Source organism: Pristiophorus japonicus, chromosome 5, assembly GCF_044704955.1.
Source record: "Pristiophorus japonicus isolate sPriJap1 chromosome 5, sPriJap1.hap1, whole genome shotgun sequence".
NCBI lineage: Eukaryota > Metazoa > Chordata > Chondrichthyes > Pristiophoridae > Pristiophorus > Pristiophorus japonicus.
The window spans coordinates 62717099-62743279 of record NC_091981.1 but is presented as its reverse complement, the minus strand read 5'-3'; the positions used below and the strand labels follow the sequence as shown (position 1 = coordinate 62743279).

Sequence of the window (26181 nt, the reverse complement as noted above, 5' to 3'; positions counted from 1 at the left end):
TACAGCAAGTAATCAGGAGGGGAAATGGAATGTTGGCCTTTATTGCAAGGGGGATGGAATAAAGCAGCAGAGAAGTCCTGCTACAACTGTACAGGGTGTATTGGTGAGGCCACACCTAGAGTACGGCGTACAGTTTTGGTCTCCGTATTGAAGGAAGGATATACTTGCATTGGAGGCTGTTCAGAGAAGGTTCACTAGGTTGATTCCGGAGTTGAGGGAGTGGACTTAGGAGGATAGATTGAGTAGGTTCTCCATTTAAATTATAATTTGCTTTTCTATTATTTCTGCCAAGGTGTGTCTATTTAAAACTTGAGATGAGGAGAAATTTACTCAGAGGGTTGTAAATCTATGGAATTGTCTGCCCCAGAGAGCTGTGGAGGCTGGGTCATTGAGTATATTTAAGGTGGAGATAGACAGATTTTTGAGCGGTAAGAGAGTAAAGGGTTATGGGGAGTGGGCAGGGAAGTGGAGCTGAGTCCATGATCAGATCAGCCATGATCTTATTGAATGGCGGAGCAGGCTCGAGGGACCAAATGGCCTGCTCTTGCTCCTATTTCTTATGTTCTTTATCTTCAGAAGATTATTTTTTTAAAAAAGGCCTTATTTTTTGTATCTTTGTTTTAAAGGTATGAGAATACATGGGCAGCCCTGCACAAACGAGCCGAGGACTGTGCTAAAGTCGGAGAGGTATGATATCAAAATAAATTTATAAATATTCATTTCAGTACATCCTTCCCCAGCTAATGCTCAAATAAATTTCCCCAACAGTGTTGAATATGTCATGGATATTCATTTTGGGTTCCAACTTTTTTATTATTTCCACATCAGGAGTTATTCTCTTAGAAGTTGTAATACACAATAAACCACCTTCCTCTTTGCTTCACTGTGAAGCTCTCCATACCCATATTTTCTTTGATTGCTTCACTGAGAAAAATTTCTGTGAAAGGGGATCATGTCATCTGTTTCAATAACTGGATGCTTATTGGCTTTGCAACACAGTTGGCATGAGTATTGGATTCATTCCCATCTTACTGCAAAGTTCTTTTATTTCCATTCATGTATATTACTTGAGGCATCTGAGTGGAAATAAACTGCATTTGTAATCACACTGGATGATCTACTCTTTTATAAACTCATTTGTGAGACTGTCCTGGATTTTTAGAGATTACCATGTTAACAGTGTTGGTGTCTGCTGGAAGAGTTGGGAAATTGTTCATGTTTGCCAGGGCCCAGAAATAGACCCTAAGGTGGGCTTCACATGCCCGGCCAGCTGACCAATATACCTGCTTTCACTGGGCGTACCAGCTGCTGGTTCTTCTCCAGGCTAGGAGCAAGACGGTCCCCTCTTCCGGCTGTATCTCTTCTGCCACATGTGACCTTGTTTGAGGCGGGTAGAATCTTTGCAATAACTGGCGGTGATATGCCGGCTCGAAGCCTAATTTCTTGCTCTTTTGTCACACTCGCAGCAGAAGGGCAGCAGATTTTCATCTTTGGTGTCTTTGAGAGGAGGGAAGAAACCTGGGGCAAAGATGTCTCAAATTAACTTTCACTGCATTATTAGTGTAGTGGATTAGCAACCCAAAGATTATGAGATCAAATTCCACCATGGCAAATTGTGAGATTAAAATGAGTAAATCTGATCATATGTGGCTAGCTCCCAGATTGTCATTAAAAACTCAACTGGTTCACTAGAGTCCTTCGAGAGAGCAAACCTGTCATCCTCTCTGGTCTGCCCTACTTCTGAGTCTAATCCGTACTGTGTGGTTGACAGCAGTGTAAGTTGTGGCTCAGTGGATAGCACACTCACTTCTGAGACATAAGGTTTTGGGTTCAAGTCCCACTCCAGGAACTTGTAGCACAAAAAGTCTAGGCTGACACTCCAGCACTGCACTGTTGGAGGTGCCATCTTTCGGATGAGACGTTAAACCAAGGCCCCGTCTGCTCTCAAGTGGACGTAAAAGATCCCATGGCACTATTTCGAAGAAGAGCAGGGGAGTTACCCCGGTGTCATGGCCAATACTTATCCCTCAATTCACATAACAATGACCAGATAATCTGGTTTTTTATCACATTGCTGTTTGTTAGAGCTTGCTTGTGCTCAAATTAACTGCTGGATTTCCTACATTACAACAGTGACTACACCCCAAAAGTACTTCATTGGCTGTAATGCACTTTGAGACGTCTGGTGGTCATGAAAGGTGCTATATAAATCCAAGTCTTTTATGAGTTTGTCAAAAAATGTCCAAAATCACTCAATATTCTCAAGTAGAAGTAGAGGAAGTTGGAACCAGAAATATGTTCTGTATTAGCAATCATCTGTAATTACAATTAATGTGTTTTATTATTTTGTAATTTAGTGGTGCAAAGTTGCTTTTAAACGGTATATGTCCAGTGGTGAAAAAATATGTTGGTTGTGATTGCGTATTGCTTGTTGGCTTTACAACAAATAACACTTGGAGGCCATAACATTATACAGTGCCTCTCACGACCTCGAAGGGCTTTACCGGCAATTAAGTATCATTTTGAAGTGTAGTCATAAGAACATAAGAATTAGGAACAGGAGTAGGCCATCTAGCCCCTCGAGCCTGCTCCGCCATTCAAAAAGATCATGGCTGATCTGGCCGTGGACTCAGCTCCACTTACCCGCCCGCTCCCCATAACCCTTAATTCCCTTATTGGTTAAAAATCTATCTATCTGTGATTTGAATACATTCAATGAGCTAGCCTCAAATGCTTCCTTGGGCAGAGAATTCCACAGATTCACAACCCTCTGGGAGAAGAAATTTCTTCTCAACTCGGTTTTAAATTGGCTCCCCCGTATTTTGAGGCTGTGCCCCCTAGTTCTAGTCTCCCCGACCAGTGGAAACAACCTCTCTGCCTCGATCTTGTCTATCCCTTTCATTATTTTAAATGTTTCTATAAGATCACCCCTCATCCTTCTGAACTCCAACGAGTAAAGACCCAGTCTACTCAATCTATTATCATAAGGTAACACCCTCATCTCTGGAATCAGCCTAGTGAATCGTCTTTGTACCCCCTCCAAGGCTAGTATATCCTTCCTTAAGTAAGGTGACCAAAACTGCATGCAGTACTCCAGGTGCGTCCTCACCAATACCCTGTATAGTTGCAGCAGGACCTCCCTGCTTTTGTACTCCATCCCTCTCGCAATGAAGGCCAACATTCCATTTGCCTTCCTGATTACCTGCTGCACCTGCAAACTAACTTTTTGGAAGAGTTTCATGCACAAGGACCCCCAGGTCCCTCTGCACCGCAGCATGTTGTAATTTCTCCCCATTCAAATAATATTCCCTTTTACTGTTTGTTTTTCCCCAAGGTGGATGACCCCTCATTTTCCGACATTGTAGTCCATCTGCCAAACCTTAGCCCATTCGCTAAACCTATCTAAATCTTTTTGCAGCCTCTCTGTGTCCTCTACACAACCTGCTTTCCCACTAATCTTAGTGTCATCTGCAAATTTTGTTACACTACACTCTGTCCCCTCTTCCAGGTCATCTATGTATATTGTAAGCATTTGTGGTCCCAGCACCAATCCCTGTGGCACACCACTAACCACCGATTTCCAACCCGAAAAGGACCCATTTATCCCGACTCTCTGCTTTCTGTCAGCCAGCCAATTCTCGATCCATGCTAATACATTTCCTCTGACTCCGCGTACCTTTATCTTCTGCAGTAACCTTTTGTGTGGCACCTTATCGAATGCCTTTTGGAAATCTAAATACACCACATCCATCGGTACACCTCTATCCACCATGCTCGATATATCCTCAAAGAATTCCAGTAAATTAGTTAAACATGATTTCCCCTTCATGAATCCATGTTGCGTCTGCTTGATTGCATTATTCCTATCTAGATGTCCCGCTATTTCTTCCTTAATGATAGCTTCAAGCATTTTCCCCGCTACAGATGTTAAACTAACCGGCCTATAGTTACCTGCCTTTTGTCTGCCCCCTTTTTAAAACAGAGGTGTTACATTAGCTGCTTTCCAATCCGCTGGTACCTCCCCAGAGTCCAGAGAATTTTGGTAGATTATAACGAATGCATCCGCTATAACTTCCGCCATCTCTTTTAATACCTGGGATGCATTTCATCAAGACCAGGGGACTTGTCTACCTTGAGTCCCATTAGCCTGTCCAGCACTACCTCCCTAGTGATAGTGATTGTCTCAAGGTCCTCCCTTCCCACATTCCCGTGACCAGCAATTTTTGGCATGGTTTTTGTGTCTTCCACTGTGAAGACCGAAGCAAAATAATTGTTTAAGGTCTCAGCCATTTCCACATTTCCCATTATTAAATCCCCCTTCTCATCTTCGAAGGAACCAACATTTACTTTAGTCACTCTCTTCCGTTTTATATATCGGCAAAAGCTTTTACTATCTGTTTTTATGTTTTGCGCAAGTTTACTTTCGTAATCTATCTTCCCTTTCTTTATTGCTTTCTTAGTCATTCTTTGCTGCTGTTTAAAATTTTCCCAATCTTCTAGTTTCCCACTAACCTTGGCCACCTTATACGCATTGGTTTTTAATTTGATACTCTCCTTTATTTCCTTGGTTATCCACGGCTGGTTATCCCTTCACTTACCGCCCTTCTTTTTCACTGGAATATATTTGTGTTGGGCACTATGAAAGAGCTCCTTAAAAGTCCTTAATTGTGCCACCGTTTAGTCTGTGTTCCTAGTCTACTTTAGCTAAGTGCCCTCATCCCACTGTAGTCCCCTTTGTTTAAGCATAGTACGCTCGTTTGAGACATTACTTCCTCATCCTCAATCTGTATTACAAATTCAACCATACTGTGATCACTCATTCCGAGAGGATCTTTTACTAGGAGATCGTTTATTATTCCTGTCTCATTACACAGGACCAGATCTAAGATAGCTTGCTCCCTTGTAGGTTCTGTAACATATTGTTCTAAGAAACAATCCCGTATGCATTCTATGAATTCCTCCTCCAGGCTACCCCATGCGATTTGATTTGACCAATCGATATGTAGGTTAAAATCCCCCATGATTACTACTATTCCTTTTTCACATGCCTCCATTATTCCCTTGATTATTGCCCGCCCCACCGTGAAGTTATTATTTGGGGGCCTATAAACTACGCCCGCCAGTGACTTTTTCCCCTTACTATCTCTAATCTCCACCCACAATGATTCAACATTTTGTTCATTAGAGCCAATATCATCTCTCACAACTGCCCAGATATCATCCTTTATTAACAGAGCTACCCCACCTCCTTTCCCTTCTTGTCTATCCTTCCGAATTGTCAGATACCCCTGTATGTTTAATTCCCAGTCTTGGCCACCCTGCAACCACATTTCTGTAATGGCCACCAAATCATACCCATTTGTAATGATTTGTGCCGTCAACTCATTTACTTTATTTCGAATGCTGCGTGCGTTTAGGTAGAGTGTTTTAATACTAGTTTTTAAACCATGATTTTTAGTCACTATTGCAATGTAGGAAACGTGGCTGCCATATTACACAGCAAGATCCCACAAACAGCAATGAAATAATTCACCAGATCATTTGTTTTATGTGTTGGCTGAGGGTTAAATGCAGGAAAGGACACCGGAGGAACTCCTCAATTCTTCTTTGGGTAATGTCATGAGATTTGTTTGCGTTCACTGAGATGGGAGCACTCCCTCAGTTCTGCTCTGAATTGTCAGCCTAGATTATGTGCTCAACTTTCTGGAGTGGAGCTTGAAGTCACAACCTTGTGACTCGGCTCCCAAGACTGGTCCAAGCATCACAGTTCAGCATTGTCTGCTGTGAGGACACAATAGGTCAAATGATTTCTAATATAGTTTAGTGACCCCAAGATATCTGTTACTATCAACTACAGGCCATTTTACCCAATCTTTTTAGGAAGCTGGATAGATAGTGCAGCACAATATGCATACAATTTTAAAGATGATTGAATTAAACTATAAAGTGCGATATGGTTTCCCTATCTCAATTTTTCAGATTGTGTGTAAATGTGGTGGGGCTACTGGATATTGATAGTTGTGTTTAGCTATCAATAAATTGCACTGAAATGTTTTCTTTCATTCTGTCTTCAACAGATTAAAAAAAAAGAGTTTGTGATGTAACAAGTCAGTACATTGTGATGTGATTCAGTTAGGGTCGAGGTGAAACGTCTGGTTCAGATGGCCAACAAAGATTAATCTTGCAAATTGCACGACAGTAGACACTGGAAGAACCAATGTTGAAATGGATGCATATTGATCGGGTAGAACCTGCAGCTCCCTCCTCAGCGAATTTGTGCACTACTGCTGTGCGCAAATTGCCGGACGGGTTTCCCTACATCACTCCAACAACAACAACTTGTATTTGTATAGCACCTTTAATGCAGTGAAATGTTCCAAGGCACTTCACAGGAGTGTTATGAGGTTAAAAATTTGACACCGAGCCGCATAAGTAGAAATTAGCTCAGGTGACCAAAAGCTTGGCCAAAGAGCGTTTTAAGGAGTGTCTTGAAGGAGAAAAGAGAGGCGGAGAGGTTTAGGCAGGGAGTTCCAGAGCTTGGGGCCTAGGCAACCGAAGGCACAGGAGGGTTGTGGGGCTGGAGGAGATTAGAGATAGGGAGGGGCGAGGCCCTGGAGGGATTTGAAAATAAGGATGATAATTTTGAAATTAACCGGAAGCCAATTTGGTCAGTGAACACAAGGGTGATGGGGGAGCGGGACTTGGTGTGATTTAGGACACGGGTAGCCAAGAGTTTTGGGTCACCTCTAGTTTACGTTGGGTAAAATGTGGGAGGCCAGCCAGGCGTTTCCATACCTCGGGAGCCTATTATCAACAAGGGCAGACATAGACGACGAGATTCAACACCGCCTCCAGTGCGCCAACGCAGCCTTCGGCCGCCTGAGGAAAAGAGTGTTCGCAGATCAGGCCCTCAAATCTGCCACCAAGCTCATGGTCTACAGGGCTGTATTGATACCCGCTGTCCTGTATGGCTCAGAGACGTGGACCATATACAGGAGATACCTCAAATCGCTGGAGAAATACCAACGATGTCTCCGCAAGATCCTGCAAATCCCCTGGGAGGTCACATGCACCAGCGTTGGTGTCCTCGACCAGGCCAACATTCCCAGCATCGAAGCACTGACCACACTCGACCAGCTCTGCTGTGCGGGCCATATTGTTCGCATGCCTGACGCAAGACTCCCAAAGCAAACGCTCTACTCGGAACTCCTACACTGCAAACGAGCACCAGATGGGCAGAGAAAATGTTTCAAGGACACCCTCAAAACCTCCTTGATAAAATGCAACATCCCCACCGACACCTGGGAGCCCCTGGCCAAAGACCGTCCTAAGTGGAGGAAGTGCATCCGGGAGGGCACTGAACACCTCGAGTCTCATCTCCAAGAGCATACAGAAACCAAGCGCAGGCAGCGGAAGCAGCATGCGGCAAACCAGTCCCACTCGCCCTTTCCTTCAATGACTGCCTGTCCCACCTGTGACAGAGACTGTAATTCCTATATTGAACTCTTACCTAAGAACTCTTTTTTTTTAAGAGTGGAAGCAAGTCTTCCTCGATTTCGAAGGACTGCCTATGATGATGATGATGGCATAGTCGAGTCTAGAGGTAACGAAGGCATGGATGAGGGCTTCAGCATAAGATGAGCTGAGTCAAGGGCAGAGACAGGCGAAGTTACGGAAGTGGAAATAGATGGTCTTAGTTATGCTGTGGATATGTGGTCGAAAGCTCATCTCAGAGTCAAATATGAACAGTCTGGTTTAGCCACAGACAGGAGTTGGATGAAGTCAGTGGCTAGGGAACAGAGTTTGTGGCAGGATTTGGTCTTGCCAATATTCAATTGGAGAAAATTGCAGAACTGGATGTCCGACAAACAGTCTGACAATTTAGAGACCATGGAGGGGTTGAGAGAAGTGATAGTGAGGTAGAAATGGGTGTCATTAACGTACATGTGGAAACTGACACTGTGTCGCCAAGGGGCAACATGTAGGTGAGAAATAGGAGGGGGTCAAAGATAGATCCTTGGGGGACACCAGAGGTAACGATGTGGAGACGGGAAGAGAAGCCGTTGCAAGTAATTCTTTGGCTACGATTAGATATATAAGAATGGAATCAGGCAAATACAGTGCCACCCAGCTGGACGACGGTGGAGAGGCGTTGGAGAAGGATAGAATGGTCAACTGTGTCAAAGGCTGCAGACAAGTCAACAAATCCCTCCTCGTCCTTCTTGACTTGTCTGCAGCCTTTGTCACAGTCACAAAGGATGTCATTTGTGACTTTGATGAGAGCCGTTTTGGTACTATGGCAGGGGCGGAAATCTGATTGGAGGGATTCAAACATGGAATTATAACAGTGACTGCACTTCAAAATTACTTAATTGGCAGTGAAGTGATTTGGGATGTGAAAAGTGCTATATAAATGCAACTTTGTTCTTCTTTCTATTTAAAAATTGGAGTTCCATTATTGTGGGGGGAATCATAGTTATATAAATGTAATGAATAGCTTGTTTTGTTTTCTTTCCTTGTATAATCTTTAAAACTTGATGGTTATTTCCACTAATATAAATCTTATAATGAAGCTCAAAGAATGGGTGAATTTTCACCTGAAAAATCGGGTGGGTTTGGAGGCATGGGGTGAGTTAAATTGTTAAAAAATCGGAATCCCAACCTGCACTGGCCTCCAACCCACCCACTTCTGGTTTTAACTGTCGGGGGCGGGCAGTCGACCCACTACTAAGAGGCGAGATGTCAATTTAAATATTAAATGAGGCTGGAAGCCTCCTCTTTAACCACCATTTTGTTTTGAACTCTGGTCGGGTGTTACAGCAAGGTGAGGACTGCTGCATCCAGGAGCTAAGTGCCTTTATGCTGACCTCCTGGATCCAGAGTCCCTGTCTAGCACACACCCTGTGATCGTACCCCCCCCCACTCCCGAGGACTGCCATTGCCATCCCGGAACCTCCACTATCACCCCGAGGCCAACCCCGATCCTCTGGTGGCTGACCGCGATCTGATTTCCTCCCCCCCCTGATGACTTTCAACTCATACCCTCCTTCCCCAATGATCTTGAGGCTGACTTTGATCTGACTTTCCCCCACCCCCATTGACCTTGAGGACGACCACGATCTTCCTCGCCTTCCGTCCCCTTCCCCTCAAACCCCTGTCCCGGCAACCCGATCCCACCCTCCTCGCAAAGTATGGTAGACGTTTGGGACTTTATTCCGCAAGCTGCAGTTGATGCTGGGTCAATTAATTTTAAATCTGAGATTGATAGATTTCTGTTAACCTAAGGTACTGAGGGATGTGGGCCAAAGGTGGGTGTACGGTGTTGGGTCGCAGATCGGCCATGATCTAATTAAATGGCAGAACAGACTCAAAGGGCTAAACGTCCTACTCCTGTTCCTATGTTCTGATGCAGGCCATCACTAAAGAGGTAAAATTTTGAGCTATATCTAACTGAATGTGCAGCTGACAGGAGCAGGTGTGTTTCTCCTGGACCCACATTAAACAATGTGAGCAGTAAATTTGCTGTATTACAGCAATGGATGAAAAGCTTTTATATTGAGGCAGCAGGTGGACCGGAGTAAAAGGCAAACTGTACTCCAAATCCCTGAGAAACACCACCGTTCTCTTGTATATACTCTTGTTTCATTGAATATCCAAGAGTGTTAGTCTACTGAAATCACCTTAATGCTAAAGATGCTTTTTTGTTCTTGGTCAAGTTCAGTGTATACATTTATAATTGTTATATTTAGTACAGATAGCAGTTACTTATGATATTTTATTGGGAATAACAAGTGTACAGACAGCAAATTGACTTTAAACTGCTGTAGTTTTATTGTGGATATCAGAGATATAACGAACTTTTTTCCTGTTGACTTCTAACTTTAAAAAGAAATGGAACTGGAATTGGTTTGAGTAGAATGATATTGCTTTATAACATTTTGGGCATAACTACTATTTGAGCCTTGTAATATCAAAGCTACATTTTAGTTATTTGAGGATATATTGGGCATTCTGATCTTTAAATAACAGGAAAGTCATAAGGTTGGTACTTGAAAGTGCTCACATCAGTGACATGACATTGGTGTGTAGGGCCCAAAATTGCCCAGGAGTTGCTCCGTTTTTTTGGGAGCCACTTGATTTTTCTGGAGTATCTTAAAAATCCCCATTTTGCACATTTAATTTGTGTCAGTGTAAGTGTGTCAGTGTAAGTGAGTTAGTTAGGATTTTTTTTGTTTAGTTTTGTTCAAAAGGGGGCGTTACCAGCCACCTACACCTGTTTTGGCCATTTAAACCAGTTTGGACAGCTAATAGTTACTCCAAATCTACTTAGGCCAGCGTATGTGGCACTTCAGAAAACCCTTGCGGAGAGTTAAGAAATCAGCGCAGATAGGTACATTGGAAGCCAGCAGAACTTAATGACTTGACGAAAGAATGTGAATAGGATCAAACAGCTATACAGGACATCATAAAACAAACTTCGCAAAGTTATTTTACTATACAACAGAAGCATTCATGGAAGCTTAAACTACAAAAATAAAAGTAGTAAAGAGATAAAACATATTTTCATAATTTTTTCAAAATATCCAAATAAAAACTAGAAGTACCTCCTGCTCGTAATTCTTATGTAGGAAAGTATTTTCATCAACAGGGTTAAGGAAAGTCTTGAGGAAGCTCATTTAAATTACTGGCTACACAGTTATTACCCCACCCCCGGATCAGCGTCTTCCCACCCCCCCCCCGACCAAAATTCTTTCCACCCCTGCCCCCATCGAACTTTTGAGATGGATTTAAAAATAGACAGTTCTACCTGAACCTTTGCATGGCAATGTCCTCAAGTCTTCAAGTTGTGTGTAGAATATAATGCAGGCAGCCAACAAAAGAACCAAATGCTTTAGAAGAAGGCAGGCTTCTCTCGTTACTGTGAAGCAGGCCACACGGCCTGGGATAGAGGCAGGACGCATTGGGTCCCACGCTGCAGCATGCATAATCATCATTGGCAGAAGCTACTGCGCATGCGCAAACGCTCTAATGCGGACAGCTGCCGGCACTTGTGCAGGGCCCTAGCTCCGCCCCCCCAATGGAATCGCCACGCCAAGCCCCGGGAAAGTCATCAGAGTGGCCAGAATCTGGGGACATCTTTTTTGCGCCGTTTTGAGCCTCGGAAGTCAGTGCATCTCTCGTGAGTGTGCCAAAAAAACGGGTGGGCCAAATTTGGGCCCATTGACCCAGCAGCTGAAGGTTGCAATGTTAGAGCTATTCCTCAAAACTGTAATTGCCGTGTTCCAATGAATGGTGAAATTGATGAAGCTAAACGATTCTGCTGAATGGAATACAAAATGATCATTTCGGTATAAGTGATTGGAATGTTGCTTGTTAAAGTCTAGCGAACTGAGAGTGAAGTTCAATGTTCATTTAAAATGTAGGGGATTAAGCAAAAATTACAGAGCGGTCTATGAGGGTGATTACAAAACAAATAGGAGTTCTCAAACCACCTTAGTCCAAAATGCAAGGATGTGCTTTGTCCAATTAAGTATCAATTAGTTCAGATGATGACAAAACTAAAAGTCATTATTTTTCCCTTAATAACACCGTTGGGATTAATGTATATTAGTAAACTGTACATTTTTTCCTGAACTCTGATAAAGTGGAATTATGACCTGTAAACCTGGGCTTGAGCACGAATAGGAAGTAGAGTTAGGTTGGTGACCAAGTTGTGATTGAGATATTGAACTTGAGCATAGGGAGCATGATATTGAAATTCTTTGGTGATGCAAAAGTAAGGATTTTAGCAAGCAGTGAGGTAGACTGCAGGAGACATCTGGGGGCTATAGAAAGGTTAATGGACTGAGCAGATGCAACTTAATGTGAAGAAGTGTGAGGAAATACATTTTGGTAACAAAAACAAAGAATGGGAATATATAATCAATGGAAAGACACTGAAGAGTGTGAAGGAACAAAGTGTGAGTGTAAGTATATAAAGCAAATACAAAATCCAATAACCTTTTAGCATTTATACATAGGACATAGAGTACAAAAGCAAATATCTTATACATTTGTATAAGGCAATGGTTAAACTACAGTTAGTTTACTCTTTGCAATAAATACGTAGTTAGAAAGTTAAGTAATCTTTTAATTAAAAGTTCATTACACATTGTCCAACTTGAGGAATGTAGAATATGGGACCAGGAGTAGGCCATTGAGCCCCTCGAGTCTCTTCTGCCATTCAATGAAATCATGACTGATCTGTGACCTAACTCCAAATACCCGCTTATGGCCCATACCCCTTAATACCTTTGGTTACAAAAAGCTATCAATCTCCGATTGAAAATTAATAATTGATCTAGCTTCAATTGCTGTTTGCAGAAGAGTGTTCCAAACTTCTACCAATATTTGTGCGGAAGTGTTTGCTAATTGCACTCCTGAAAGGTCTGGCTCTAATTTTTAGACTATGCCACCTAATCCTAAAACCCCTACCAGCTGATATACTTTCTTTCTATCCTATCTGTTTCCCTTAATACCTCAAACTTCAATCAGATCACCCCTGAACCTTCTGGAGGACAATGGCCACTGTCTCAGGTTGAACCAGACTGTTCTCAATCTTGGTGTCCTGTTTGACTCAGAGTTAAGCTTCTGACCCCATATCCTCTCCATCACAAAGACCATTTACTCTTTCCCCACCTCCGTGCATCTGCTGCTGATCCATGTCTTTGTCACCTCCAGACTGGACTGTTTCAATACTCTCTCTTGGCCGACTTCCCACCTTTCATAAACTTCAGCTCATTCAAAACTCTGCTGCCTTTATCTTATTGCAGACCAAGTCCCACTCACCAATAACCCCAGCCCTTTTTGTCCTACATTTGCTCCAATTTACATTTCTAATCTTTGTTTTTAAATGGCTTCATCCCTCCCTATTTCTGTAACCTCTCCAGCCCTACAACACCTCCAGAATTCTCCATTATTTTGACTCTGGCCTCTCCTCGTCCCACTATTTACAGCCATGCTCATGCACATGACCCTCCTGTTTGACCAAGCTCTTGGTCAGTTCTCCTCCTTTGTCTCGGGAACCATTTTTGTTCGATTACACCTCTGAAACACCCACGTTAAAGGTGTTATATAAATTTTGTTGTAATACATGTGTGAAAGAAATATTTTTACTTTAATGTATTTTATAGTTCTTATCCAGAGACCATTTACTCTGCAAATTCATCTTCCTGTTCAACCATTCCTTTGCTTCTTGCAAATGCTTTTCAACTTTCTCCCTCTCTGCTGGAACCAGATGATTATACTGTTCTTTATTTCTATAGGAGTTTATTGGGCTGAAAATTGTGGCCTCACCAGGTTCGTACGTAGTGCACATGGACCCGGTGAGGCCTTGCAATAGCCGGTTCTCGGGACGCGATGCGCATGAGCCAAGAACCGGCTTTTCCAATCTGTCAAAATTTCTTTGGACAGATTCTACGCATCCCCGCAGGAAGGACATCCACGCGGCAGAGATTAGGCTATTTGCCTAACTCTTGCCCAGCGAATGTTCTTCAAACGTTTACGCCGGATAAAAGCAGGCGTATAGCTTACTTTTACCAGCATAACACTTTTAAAATATAGAAAAATTAAATTTAATCATTAATTTTTATATTAAAAACCCTATCCATTAAGGTGTTTATTTTTAACTCTATTAAAAAATATTTTTAAAAATCCAAAAAATAGATTTTTTTCTAAAACATTTAATTTCAATTAATTTTAAATGTGAGATTTTTTTTTAATTTATTGTGCTGTTTCTTGTTTTGGGGGTTATTCTCATTGATAATATTGGGAGTCCGTACAAACGGAGTTCCCATTATTATCAATGAGAATACTAAATAGTGATTGGTAGTCCAGACCCACGTGATTCCAGCAGATGCGTTCGTACGTGGAAGACAACTTCCTGTGCGCTGCACAGTGAATGAAGGCCTCAGACTGGAATTCTACCGCGCGGATGTCCTTCCTGCGGGGATGCGTAGAATCTGTCTAAAGACATTTTGACAGATTGGAAAAGCTGGTTCTTGGCGCATGCGCATCGCGCCCTGAGAACCGGCTATTGCAAGATTTTTTTTGGGTCAGAGGCATTCATACAAAGGAAGCCTCCGACCACAATTTTCAGCTCATAATCTTCATGAATCAATTGTTATAATAAAATTGAAAACTTAATTATGACAGTAAATTTCCATTTTAATATATAAACAGATTAAAATGGGTGTCTGTCATGATTCAGTGGTGGCACTCTCATATCTGAGTCAGAAGGTCATAGGTTCAAGCCCCACTCCAGAGACTTGAGCACATAATCTAGGCAGGCAATTCAGTGCAGTACTGAGGGAGTGCTGTACTGTTGGAGACACCATTTTTCGGATGAGACATTCAACCGAGGCCCCCTCTGCCCTCTGGACATAAAAGATCCCATGGCACCATTTGAATAAAATCAGGGGAGTTCTCCCTGTGTCCTGGCCAACATTTATCCCTCAACCAACACCTAAAACAGATTATTATCGCATCGCTGTTTGGTGGGAAATTGTTGTGTGCCAATTGACTGCCACATTCCCTAGATTATAATAATGACTATATTTCAAATAAAACGCTTTGGGATATCCTGAGATCGTAAAAGGTACTATATAAATACAAGTTATTTCTTTCTTTCCAACTGAGTATATGCTTTGTTAACCAGTAGTAATTTAAACAAAAAGAATTGTAGTCCTATCCAATGTTTAAACAGGCAAAAGGTTTTTTTAGTATTAAAAACAGAAAATGCTGGAAATACTCAGCAGGTCAGGCAGCATCTGTGGCGAGAGAAACAGAGTTAATGTTTCAGATCGATGACCTATTTTTGGCTTACTGCCCCAGCGAGGAAGTGGAGCGCAAAACGTTGCGCTCCACTTCCTTTCGGGGGCAGGAGTGGGGACGTAAAGCCATGCGATGTTCGCAGCGTAGCGCTGGCGCGAAGACAGGGCCCTCCCCTTCAGGAAACGGGGCTATCGCTGGACCAGCAGGGAGCGGGCTGCTGTGGTAGCAGTCCGGCACACAAGCGAAGTGCCAGGCTGCAAGATAACGACACGGACCCCACGATCTACCAACGAGAAGGCCATTTCTTTTCCTGCCACACCTCCCCTTTAATTTTTGCCCCGAGAACGGTCTATAGCCCCATGAAGTTGCCTGCGACAGCTTCACAGGGTGCTACCGATTTTTTTGCTCTGGGGTGAAAATGGGTCGCTCTGCACGGTGATGATGTTGACTTCGTCATTGCCGGTGTGGGGCGCTACCGGTTACCGTTGCTGCTAAACTCCCGCATAATTTCGCAGGAGTTGGCAGCAGCGCTCACGGGAGGCGAAAACACCTGAATTTTCCCCCCAAGTTCTATAACTAACAACTGCTGTATGGTAAGGGGAAATTGAAGAGCAGAAGGTGCTTGTCAATTTCTGGCTCCAAAACATATAAAAGAAAATAAAAAATAAAATGTTTTTCTTTACCTTTTCACACTGAGGTGTAAGATCTGAAGTGTGAAGGATGCTCTCAAAATTAATGCCACATTTAGTAGCAGTGCTATTCATGGAAGAGGATTTTTTTTTAAAAACTGGCATTATAGTAGGGGGACTATAACTTATTAGAAAATTAGTACAGGTTGTACCTCTCCAGTCCGGGACTCTTTAGTCCAGAAACATCCCTGGTCCGGCGTGGGTGGCGTCCTGCACTTTGTTGAGGTAAGCGGACCGGGCAAGGGAAGGGCAGATGGCTGACTGAGGCGCTGAAGCTGGTCCTAGTCCCAGGCTCGCGCACTCTCCCACTGCCGGCTCGGGGCCTGGTCAGCAGCTTGCAGCTCAGCGCTCTCTCCCTGCCTCGCCGCCGCTTTTCTCCCCGCCCCGCCGTGCCTCTCCCCGCGCAAGTACAGAACACATCCGGGTCGTTGTCAGCTGCATTGTCACCAGTTGACCTCCCGTGGTTCGGAAAATTCTCTGGTCCAGCACCGGTCAGGTCCCAAGGGTGCCGGACCAGAGGTGTCCAACTGTACAATGATTTTTTATTCAATCCTCATTAATTATAGTTGTATATTGTAATGATGTGTGGTAATATGCTCATTGAGATAGTTAAAGCATAATAACTAATGAGCATTTGTGCTGAGATTTAGGCCCTATGTCACAAGTGTCTTATGTCACCATTCCTTTATTTCACATCACAATACGAAAAGTTATTTTGTATTTTTAAATTAGAAGTTACTCCATCTAGTGGCTGTCTGCACTGTGGGTTTTATGTTCCTATGTTATCATCTATATTTACATTAATCACTTATTTTAATTTTAGATCACAGGTGTTGCATTTATTGTACATTTCATTTATCTTTTAATCCATATCCTGTAAATATTTAACTACTTGCATGAATGCTTGGTAAACTCAATTTATGCAAACTTTTTTGTAAACTGATAAGTTTGACAAGCAGACACTGGCAACAGTTTTAAAGGAAAGGACTAGCATTTATATAGCATCTTTCATGACCTCAGGACGTCCCAAAGCACTTCACAGCCATTGATGTAGTTTTTGACATGTAATCACTGTTGTAACGTAACCATTATGCACACAGTAAGGTTCCACAAACAGCAGTGTAATAAATGACCAGATCATCTGTTTTAATGGTGTTCGTTGGGGGATAAATATTGGCCTCAGGACACATTAAAGGTGTCAGCAATGGCTCAGTGGTAGCACTCTCCCCTCCGTCAGAAGGTCGTGGGTTTAAGTCCACTCCAGAAACTTGAGCCCATAATCTAGTCTGACATTCTAGTGCAGTACAGTTGTACCTCTCTGGTATTAGGTCCCAAGGTTGCCGGACCAGAGAATTTTCCGGACCACGGGAGGTCATGCTGACCCTCGACTTATCAGGTCCTGATAGTGCTCGGGCCCCTGAACGTCTCTGCCACGCTCTGGCTCTAACCCACACAAAACAGCAGCTCTGCACAGAGCCAGGAAGTGCAGGAAAACATCACGCTGAAATCATGGGCCTCCCTCTCTAGCGGTGTTGGTTTGCCGCTCTTATTCTGGAGGCAACTGCTGACAATGCTGCTTACAACGGACCTGGCCACGTTCTGTGCATGCGTGGCGCAGAACCCTACTTCGCAGCATTTCGTCGTTCAGAATTTCTCCGTTTTTTATTCAATCCTCGGCGCCTCAGTCAGCTGCCTGTCCTTCTCTTCCCTTTCTTTGCCTGGCCTGCTTACCTCCATCAACAGCGTGGGACCCTCCATGAAGAGCGCAGGTCGCGACCCCTGCCGGGAATGATGCCGGACCAGGGATGTTTCCGGACTAAAGAGTCTCGGACTGGTACAACCTCTATTGAGGGAGCCACTGCACAGTTGGAGATGCTGTCCTTCAGATGAGAAGTCAAACGATATGTAAAAGCTCATCCATGTAATCGAAAAGTTACTGCAGCACTATTGACATGATTAATGTTGATTTCAATATTGGTTTGCTTATGAGTGTTCTGCACAACTATCATGGGCTCTTTCCAGTTTAATGCAAAAAAGTGCAAACTACTATTTAAAATAAAATTACATACATAATGGATTGTGTTTTAATGCATTTATGGCCTATAGGCAACCCCAGTCCAGTTTCCCCAAAGTTGGTATTTTGTATTAATTCATACTCCATTCTTCCAAAGAGGAGAAGGATGGTGTATATGTGAAATGTCAAATGGGCATAACAAAATTAGACTATACGCTGTATATCATACAGGTGCATTGTTAACATTCACAATGACCACCTGTATATAATCCATATTCTGTGAACTTGGTCTCGCTACACAGCTCCTGGGTCTCCCCAGCTGCGCCCTAACCCCTCTCGGGCTAGCAAGTTTGTTCATTCGTATCCTACCTTGTGTTAATAGCATTTAATTATGGCTTTGAATTATCCCTCTGTGACTTGCTGGGCAGTACAGTCATTGGCTCATGAGGTGCTGACAGATCACCATTTCAGCTGACAAGCAATTCACTGAACAGTATGGCACCCCTGCCTCCCCAGCTTTTGTTAGCTCCCTAACACAAATGAACCAGAAAAATTATCAATTTAATTTAAGCATTGAAGGGCGTGGAAGGGCATTTAAGGCTGGAATAGGTTGCAGAGATAGGGTTGAGCAAGGCCATGATGCGATTTGAAAAGGAGGATGATAAATTTATTGCATTGGAGAATAGAAAGCCAATTTAGATCAGTGGAATAGGATGCAAACAACTGAATTTTGAACAAGTTCGAGTTTGTGGAGGATAGGAGGCTAGCAAGAAGGGCATTGGTGAAATTGAGTAATTGAGTCAAGAGATGACAAAAAGTGTGGATAATGGTTTCAGCAGCAGCAGGGAATGAGGTAGAATAGAGGCAGATGATATTGCAGAGGTAGAAGTAAGCAGTCTTGGTGAACAGTTTGAAGCTCAGTTGTGGGTCGAAACAGGACGCCAAGGTTTTGCGTGGTCTGGTTCATTTCGATGAATAGGAAAAGACTATTTCCTATGTTTGGATAGTCTGGGTGCCATCGATCTAACATTGTCAGTGAGTGAGGGGAGAGGTTAGAAGTAATGTTCCCCCTAAGGTCTGAGGCCGCACACCGATCGCGATGTCCCGCACAGGATGCTCGCCAGCTGATGCTGCTGGAAGAGATACCATGCATTCGCATGCCAGCAAATTTAAAAGGACTGCGCAGTTGAAAAAAAATTAGAGGGTACGTTGGTTAGGAGAACTGTCTTTTACGTAGGGAGTTGTTTGAGTGTAGAATGCTTTGCCACAAGGAGTGATTGAGGTAGAGGCCATGCTTAAGGGAAAATGGATAAACTCCTGAAGCAGCAAAATATACAGGGCTACGGGGAGGAAGCTGGCCAGTGGGATTAATTTTGGATTGCTCTTGCAAAGAGCTGGCACAGGCATGGTGGGCAACAAAAGTTTAGGGAAAGCAAAATTTCCCTCTACTGTCCTCTTCTGTCCCCAAGTGTCCATGAGACTCCTTGAGAGTCCCACTCTTCTAAAACTCTAAGAATTGAGCACACAGTCCCAGGATTCTGATTCTGGGCCTGGCTCTGGCTCTGGCTCTGATTCTGGGCCTGGCTCTGGCTCTGGCTCTGGTGCTGACCCTGTCCAGATCCCACATATGAAATTGACAGGCAGGAAAAGACCAACAACTCCATCATGTCTTCCCCACACTCATGATGCCCAGAACATCATGACGAAACATTCCTCCTCCCCCATCCCGCTCTGCAGCAATGTAATCAACTGGAAGAGGCAGGTAATTGAGCTAGTTCTGTAGGGTGCAATGATAGATTACACTGTAGCTCCAAATGCTGTCTTTAGTTTGGAAGAACAAAATCTTTAATTGTATTACTGTGTGTTTTCAGTTCAATTGGACATCAATATATTTTTTAAATCTTGTACACCAGTGATTATGTTGCAGAAGCAGTTAAGGTGTTAAGCAACACAAATAAAACACCAGTTCTTAATAGTCAGAATAACTCCATATTTTAGCGTGGTATTTGTGCCACTGGGATTATCACAGTAAACATTGGACTTGCATTATATAGTGCTTTTTATAAAATGTATCTTTTTATTTTCTGCGGATTTTGACATCATAGAAACTAGATGCAGGAGTAGGCCATTCGAGCCTGCACCGCCATTCATTGAGTTCATGGCTGAACATGCAACTTCAGTACCCCATTCCTGCTTTCTCACCATACTCCTTGATCCCCCTAACTCCTTTTTGCATATATTTAGTGAATTGGCCTCAACAACTTTCTGTGGTAGAGAATTCCACAGGTTCACCACTCTGGGTGAAGAAGTTTCTCCTCATCTCGGCCCTAAATGGCTTGCCCCTTATCCTTAGACTGTGACCCCTGGTTCTGGACTTCCCCAACATTGGGAACATTCTTCCTGCATCTAACCTATCTAAACCCATCAGAATTTTAAACGTTTCTATGAGATCCCCTCTCATTCTTCTGAACTCCAGTGAATACAAGCCCAGTTGATCCAGTCTGTCTTGATATGTCAGTCCCGCAATCCCAGGAATCAGTCTGGTGAACCTTCGCTGCACTCCCTCAATAGCAAGAACGTCCTTCCTCAAGTGAGGAGACCAAAACTGTACACAATACTCCAGGTGTGGCCTCACCAAGGCCCTATACAACTATAGTAACACCTCCCTGCCCCTGTACTCAAATCCCCTAGCTATGAAGGCCAACATGCCATTTGCTTTCTTAACCGCCTGCTGTACCTGCATGCCAACCTTCAATGACTGATGTACCATGACACCCAGGTCTCGTTGCACCTCCCCTTTTCCTAATCTGTCACCATTCAGATAATAGTCTGTCTCCCTGTTTTTACCATCACAACACAACATCACAGCATCATGCATCATAGAAATAACAGCACAAAAAAGGGGTCATGCATGCCAGTGCACCTAGGCTTCTGCTCACTCTTCGATTGGAGCCCTCCACTGTCATCTAATTTTCCTGTATCCTTTTATATTCATCTACCAATAAGGAATGGAGCACTGCAGGGAATGGAGGGCAACAACCTTGAGGAATGAATATTTGAGAAGAGAGAGTCTGGGAAATATAAGATGATCTGAGAAAATGGGCAATCAGCTTTCAGTATGAGAACCACTTACTCAGTGACTTAATTTATTTTTGTTCACCATTTTTCAGTTCTGTTTTAAGTATCTGAGCAGGCAGGTGACTTGGTCTGTGACTTCTACCACTGTGACCATTACAAGTGGCTAAAAAATGTGGACGCAACCAGGATGACTTGCCGTTATGTGCCCTTTTTTTTCTATGGGGTAGGGCCGAGTCTCCAATTGCCACCTTCCCTTAATGGCTTGCCCAATTTGGGAATCTCTAGTGTGCACCAATGTTCTACCGCTCTGTATTATAGTGTATTGGTATACACAGCATGCTGCAACATGGCTTTATTCAATTTTATTTTAACTTAAACCTTTGTCTATATTCTGATCTGTATCACTTGTAGATGTACTGTGCTTTGGAATGTAATTTAAATGCAACATCAGCAAAATGTATGGACCTAGCAACTAGTTGTGATGGGTACACTTTCACACCATGTGATAGTTTCACCAATAGGTATTGTAAAACATGGGGGATAGCCAGTTCGAAGTAGTTAAATACCGCTTCAGTAGGCCAGCAGTACTTAACAATGCAGTCTAATCCTGATAATTCAGTTATTTTCTGTGCTTTAAAAATTTGAATTATCCAATAATTTGATTGAAGCAGTGTTAATTCCACAGCAAAAATGGAAATTTAGCACAAGTCAAAATTTGAACCATCAAATAATTTGAATTTCAAGAATACCATAGTTGAATTGTTGCTTGTTTTTAAAATTTATTTTCACCTGGATTTACTGAGTGGTTCACAATGTTGCAGGCAGTAGATGGCAAAGTGGTGGTACTGTCAGCATACTGGGAGAAAAAAAAGAACCAATTAATCGAGCTGCAGGAACAGCTCCAACAAATTCCAGCATTGTTAGTAGGCCTGGACACCCTGACATCCAAACTTGGTGAGTATGTTTTCTCTTTCAGTTAAAACCCAAAGATGCTTGTGGAACCCAATAATTACATTTTTCTTTTCTTGATGTGGTAATGTATTCTGTGAATTTATTACAAGAATGCAAGTAAAATTGTCTTGCAAACATAATTTGGACTTTTAATCTACTAACATTACAATTTAAATGTCATGCTTACCATTTTTCTTCAAAACATTTGAAACGCAGTCTGTTCCTGTTTGTTGTTAAATGTAAACAAACATTCCTGAATATTCCCATTTCTGGAAAACTTAATTACAAGTGAAATAGATTGTTGTAATGTGGCTTCCCTGAAGGAGAACGTCGGTGTTACCTACTGTTGCTAATTGCTCATGGACTTTGTATTTCTAGTTGAATAATCTTTGTTTATAAGGCTATATGCCATGAAGCTTGAGGCCACCCCATGAATACCCCAGGCCTACCCTTTTGATGCTAATCTAAATGCAGCTTACAGCTTTGGGGGCCTACACATACTCTTTGACTCATGCTATACTCTAGTGTGAACAGAACGGAGAGGTCCGGGCCAGTGGTATTCACTGGCATGTAATGTCTGTATTACTTGCACAAATGCTCCCCAAATCCAAACTCATCTTTGATTTAAAAGAAAGTCCTCTCTGTAGAAGGCAATATAGGTTACTGCAGAAAAGTGAATTTAGTTGAAGATGATGATTATGGCCAATGGTCAAGATTTAAGAAACTATATTGTAGGGGCTTCGTTAAACTCTGAACCCAAATGCATGCAAGGCGTATTTGGGGTACTTCATCATAATATCTTTAGTAGTTGTGTACACAAGTATGATGGCAATATAGACATTTCTTGTGTTCAGGAGAATTCTTGGGTAATAGAATGGGAAAAATTGTATGATTATCTTTGGGCATTTTATAAATCTGCATAAAATTGAACAAAACGCTGCTTTTATGACTATCTGGGTTTCTATTCATATTAAATACCAGCAATTTTATAATTTGAGTTGTCTGCCAGCGGTTTGCCATTTAAGTGAAAGTATTGGGTAATGGAATTTTCTATTTTGCAAGTGACTTTAGTTTACATTTATGCAAAGGTTCCCACAGTTGTAAATGGACCTTTTGAGTGTATTTCTAACCCTCAGTTGTACAGTGAGTAAGTTACTAGAGGATATTTCTTGTTAAGTTTTCAATTGTAAATATAGCTCTGCATTGTGATCTTGGTGTCAAGACTCATCGTAAACCAACTTGCTTCTCAAATATCTTGAAGGCTCTTTCTCGAAGGGTTGAACCAGTCAAGATGTTAAAGGAGGTATGATATACAAGGTCCCTTACTTCATTATTGAATATATCCTTGTTGCTTTGATTCCTGTAGAATCAGAATCAATTAAATGTTTCATCTTTGGACAAATTCAAAACACAAATGAATGGGATGGGTGGCTTTCCTATCTCTGCTGATATGGTTCCAATACCTAGAGTAACTGAGTTGTAATTCTTAGACCTTTTACTGTCCGCAAAGTCTCTGCTCCTTCAATTATGCTGTATGATTCTGAACATTCTTGTTAAATTAAGAAGGCAGGGACAGTATTGTGTTCTCACAATGGCCAAATAAATCTTAGTTTCTGGGACTAGTCCAGCTGATCATCAACTGAATGTTTCCTTATAGACTGGATCCTTTGGCTAAGGCAGATTCACTGCAGATCTATCCAAAACATCCAACAGGCCCTTCAGACAAACATGCTGTTTAAGTGAGCATAATTGTGCCTATACTACCATATCCTCTTAAGGCTGAATGCATATTTCATTGCTCATGTATTTTTTAGAACTTTAGTATTTTATATTAACAGGACAAGATTTTTTTTGTTAAACTGTTTCCTTTGATAATGAAATTTAGGTGTCACTAATAGATTTAGGAATATATGCAGTTACATTGCAAGCTGGGTTCAGAATTACCAGTAATACTTAAAAGTGCTCCTACTCAAGTTATGGTTACCTCAAGAGTCACTTTAGACCATATTTGCACTAAGCCTCCATGGAGCAATCTCCATTCTTGCACTAAACACTACTGTTTCAATTTGCCTTCCAAAGGTAGTATACTTATTTTGTGCAGAACTGCTTAAAGAAGGTATTGGGAATGAGGATCAACCTTAATCTTTGGTAGCATTGTAATGCAACATGAAGATTAAAATGAATGGCATGTTACAATAACTATTTTTATGATGATTTTTCTTGTTCTGTAATGTTTGAATGTCCTTATCTGCCAGCTGTATAGTTTTCAACCTGTCTTCCCATTGATTTGTGTTCTCTGATGTGGAGTGCTTGGCTTCATTTGGGGAAAAATCTTATTTGCTGTTTGACACAGGCTATCCGCTTGCTAAACCAACTAATGCAGAGACATTGGGGTCAAGTTTCGTCCGCCCGCTAGAACGGCGCACATCGGAGAGGCCCGCCTAATTTATAGAACAAAAATTGCGGCGAATACTTGCCTCGCGATTCTCCGATAGCTGTCGGCCCATTTCCACCTCGGCGCTGCGCAGCAGGAGCTGCTGGGGGCGGAGCTACAGCCCTGCGCCGAAAACAGTGCTGGCAGCTGCGGGAGACGACCCTATCCCAGGCTGAAGGGACGTTTCCCCTATCCCCGGCCGAGTGGCCTGCGCATCTTACCTCGGCGGCGAGGCCCGCCCGCCTGGCCTCTCACTGGGGGCGGGCCCCGCCTGAAGAATTCCTGGCAGCGGTCGTTGTCGGGGCCCGCCCGCCCGGCCTTTCTTTGGGGACGGGCCCCACCCGAAGACTCGGCAGTAGCTCGGCATCGGCTGCGTGCGTGCTCCGCCCGAAGTCCTCGGCGCGGCCCGGTTTCTTCGTCGGTGGCGGGGCTCGCCCGCCTGCATCTCGCTGGGGTGGGCCCCGCCCAAAGAGACGAGGCAGCCCAGTGTCGGCTGCTTGCGGGCCCCGCCCAAAGTCCTTGGCAGGGCCCGGCATCGTCTTCTCTCTCCCCTGCCCCCCCCCCCCCCCATCTTCCTCTCTCCTCTCCCATCATCTTCTTGTCTCTTTCCCCCCCTCCCCCCCCACCCCCGCCCTTCTCTCTGGTGCTGCAGTAGGTGAGTAGAAATAATTTTTTATTTATTGAGTGATTTTTAATTTTTTAATTTATTTGGATTGATTTTTTTGATTTATTTATCATTTATTATTGATGATGTCTCTTCATTTGTAAAAGTGAAGTGTCTAATGTTTGTAAACCCCCCCATCTTTCGTTCCATACGCTCGATTTGTAAGTATAGGCAAGGTTTTTCTGAGCGTACAAAAATCTACACTTACTCCATTCTAAGTTAGTTTAGAGTAAGTTTTCGCTGTCTAACTTGCAAAACAGGTGTAAGTAGCCGGACACGCCCCCTTTTGAAAAAAAATCTGCTTTAATAAGAAACTGTTCGAACTCACTAGATCTGGAGCAAACTAAATTGCAATTTCTAAGATACTCCATTCTAAACTAGTTGCTCTTTTTAAAAAAAAAAAGGAGCAACTCTGGCCGAAACTTGACCCCATTAATTCCACAGGACCTGTTGACAGTTTAATGGTGGCACTTTATTCAATGGAAACCATCCTCAAAAGTGGCACCTTCCCTAGTGTGTAATAAAAGTAGTACATGTTAGAAGGTCGACAGCATGCATAGTTTTGCAATATTTAACTATCCATTGACTATTATGGTGGTTGGTAGTTGTTACAAAATTTGGGGTTTTGTGCGAGATATTCTCGCAGGTTCAGTATTGTCAGGCATTCCGATAAGTGGACACGATCCCGAGTGTACCATTACTGCCCAGTATCTAGCTAAATCTAGCTGGGATCATAACTTACTGCAATTTTGCATGTGCTGCAAACTTGTTCTCTTGTTTCTATGGAAGAGGAACTGAAAAGCATTCTCGTGAGATGAGCCAAGATTGTAAACCAACAAACTGATTTATTTTACATAAAAATACATGATGGACAGAATACAGTTTTCGCAATAAGATCTGCTGATTTCCTATCACTTATTCAATGCAAAGTGATCAAACGAGAAACTCTACTGACATTTCTGGGTAAAAGCCTACTTTTGAGCTACCTGTTTCAAGTTAAGTGGTAATGTATTTTCTGCTACACAATGCCTGAGCTCATATGCCCATTCTGCTATCATAGAGACCTACATTTACTCAATATATGGATAATATGCCTTTTTTGATTGACCCAATGTTGATTAACCACTATTAACTGAAAATGAAGAATGACCTTGGGTACATCTCAATGATAGGAATACATTAGTAAACTGTCCCATTGTTTTAAAGCTGCAAAATTCACATAGGTAGGTCTTGTGGCTGGCCTATGTCTTTGGATAGCTAGTTACCAGATCAAAACACTAAGGGCACCACCCATAGCTTCATGACTACTGGTTAATGTTGTCAGAATGCTGTATTCAATTGGATCTTAGCCCAAAACATTATAGCAAAATCATGACACAAATTAAAACAAAATCTGAATACAGGTGAAGTATTACAGTAATAGACTATGAAACTTCAGTTAAACAAAAATGCAATTCTTCTGGTTTGTAGAGAAAACATTGTTCATACCCTGTATATAAATTTTAAAATTGTATTCCTAGTCTTTTTTTGTTTTATTTTT

General features: G+C 42.6%; 1 protein-coding gene across 1 annotated transcript in view; it reads left to right on the top strand.

Annotated features, from left to right (window-relative positions):
• The window catches only part of dtnbp1a (dystrobrevin binding protein 1a), a 378832-nt gene that overhangs the window by 69485 nt on the left and 283166 nt on the right, over nucleotides 1-26181 (top strand). The window contains exons 4-5 of the mRNA XM_070880679.1: nucleotides 627-687; nucleotides 21414-21546. Of these exons, the coding sequence (XP_070736780.1) occupies nucleotides 627-687; nucleotides 21414-21546 (194 nt within the window). The remainder of the gene's footprint in view (nucleotides 1-626; nucleotides 688-21413; nucleotides 21547-26181) is intronic.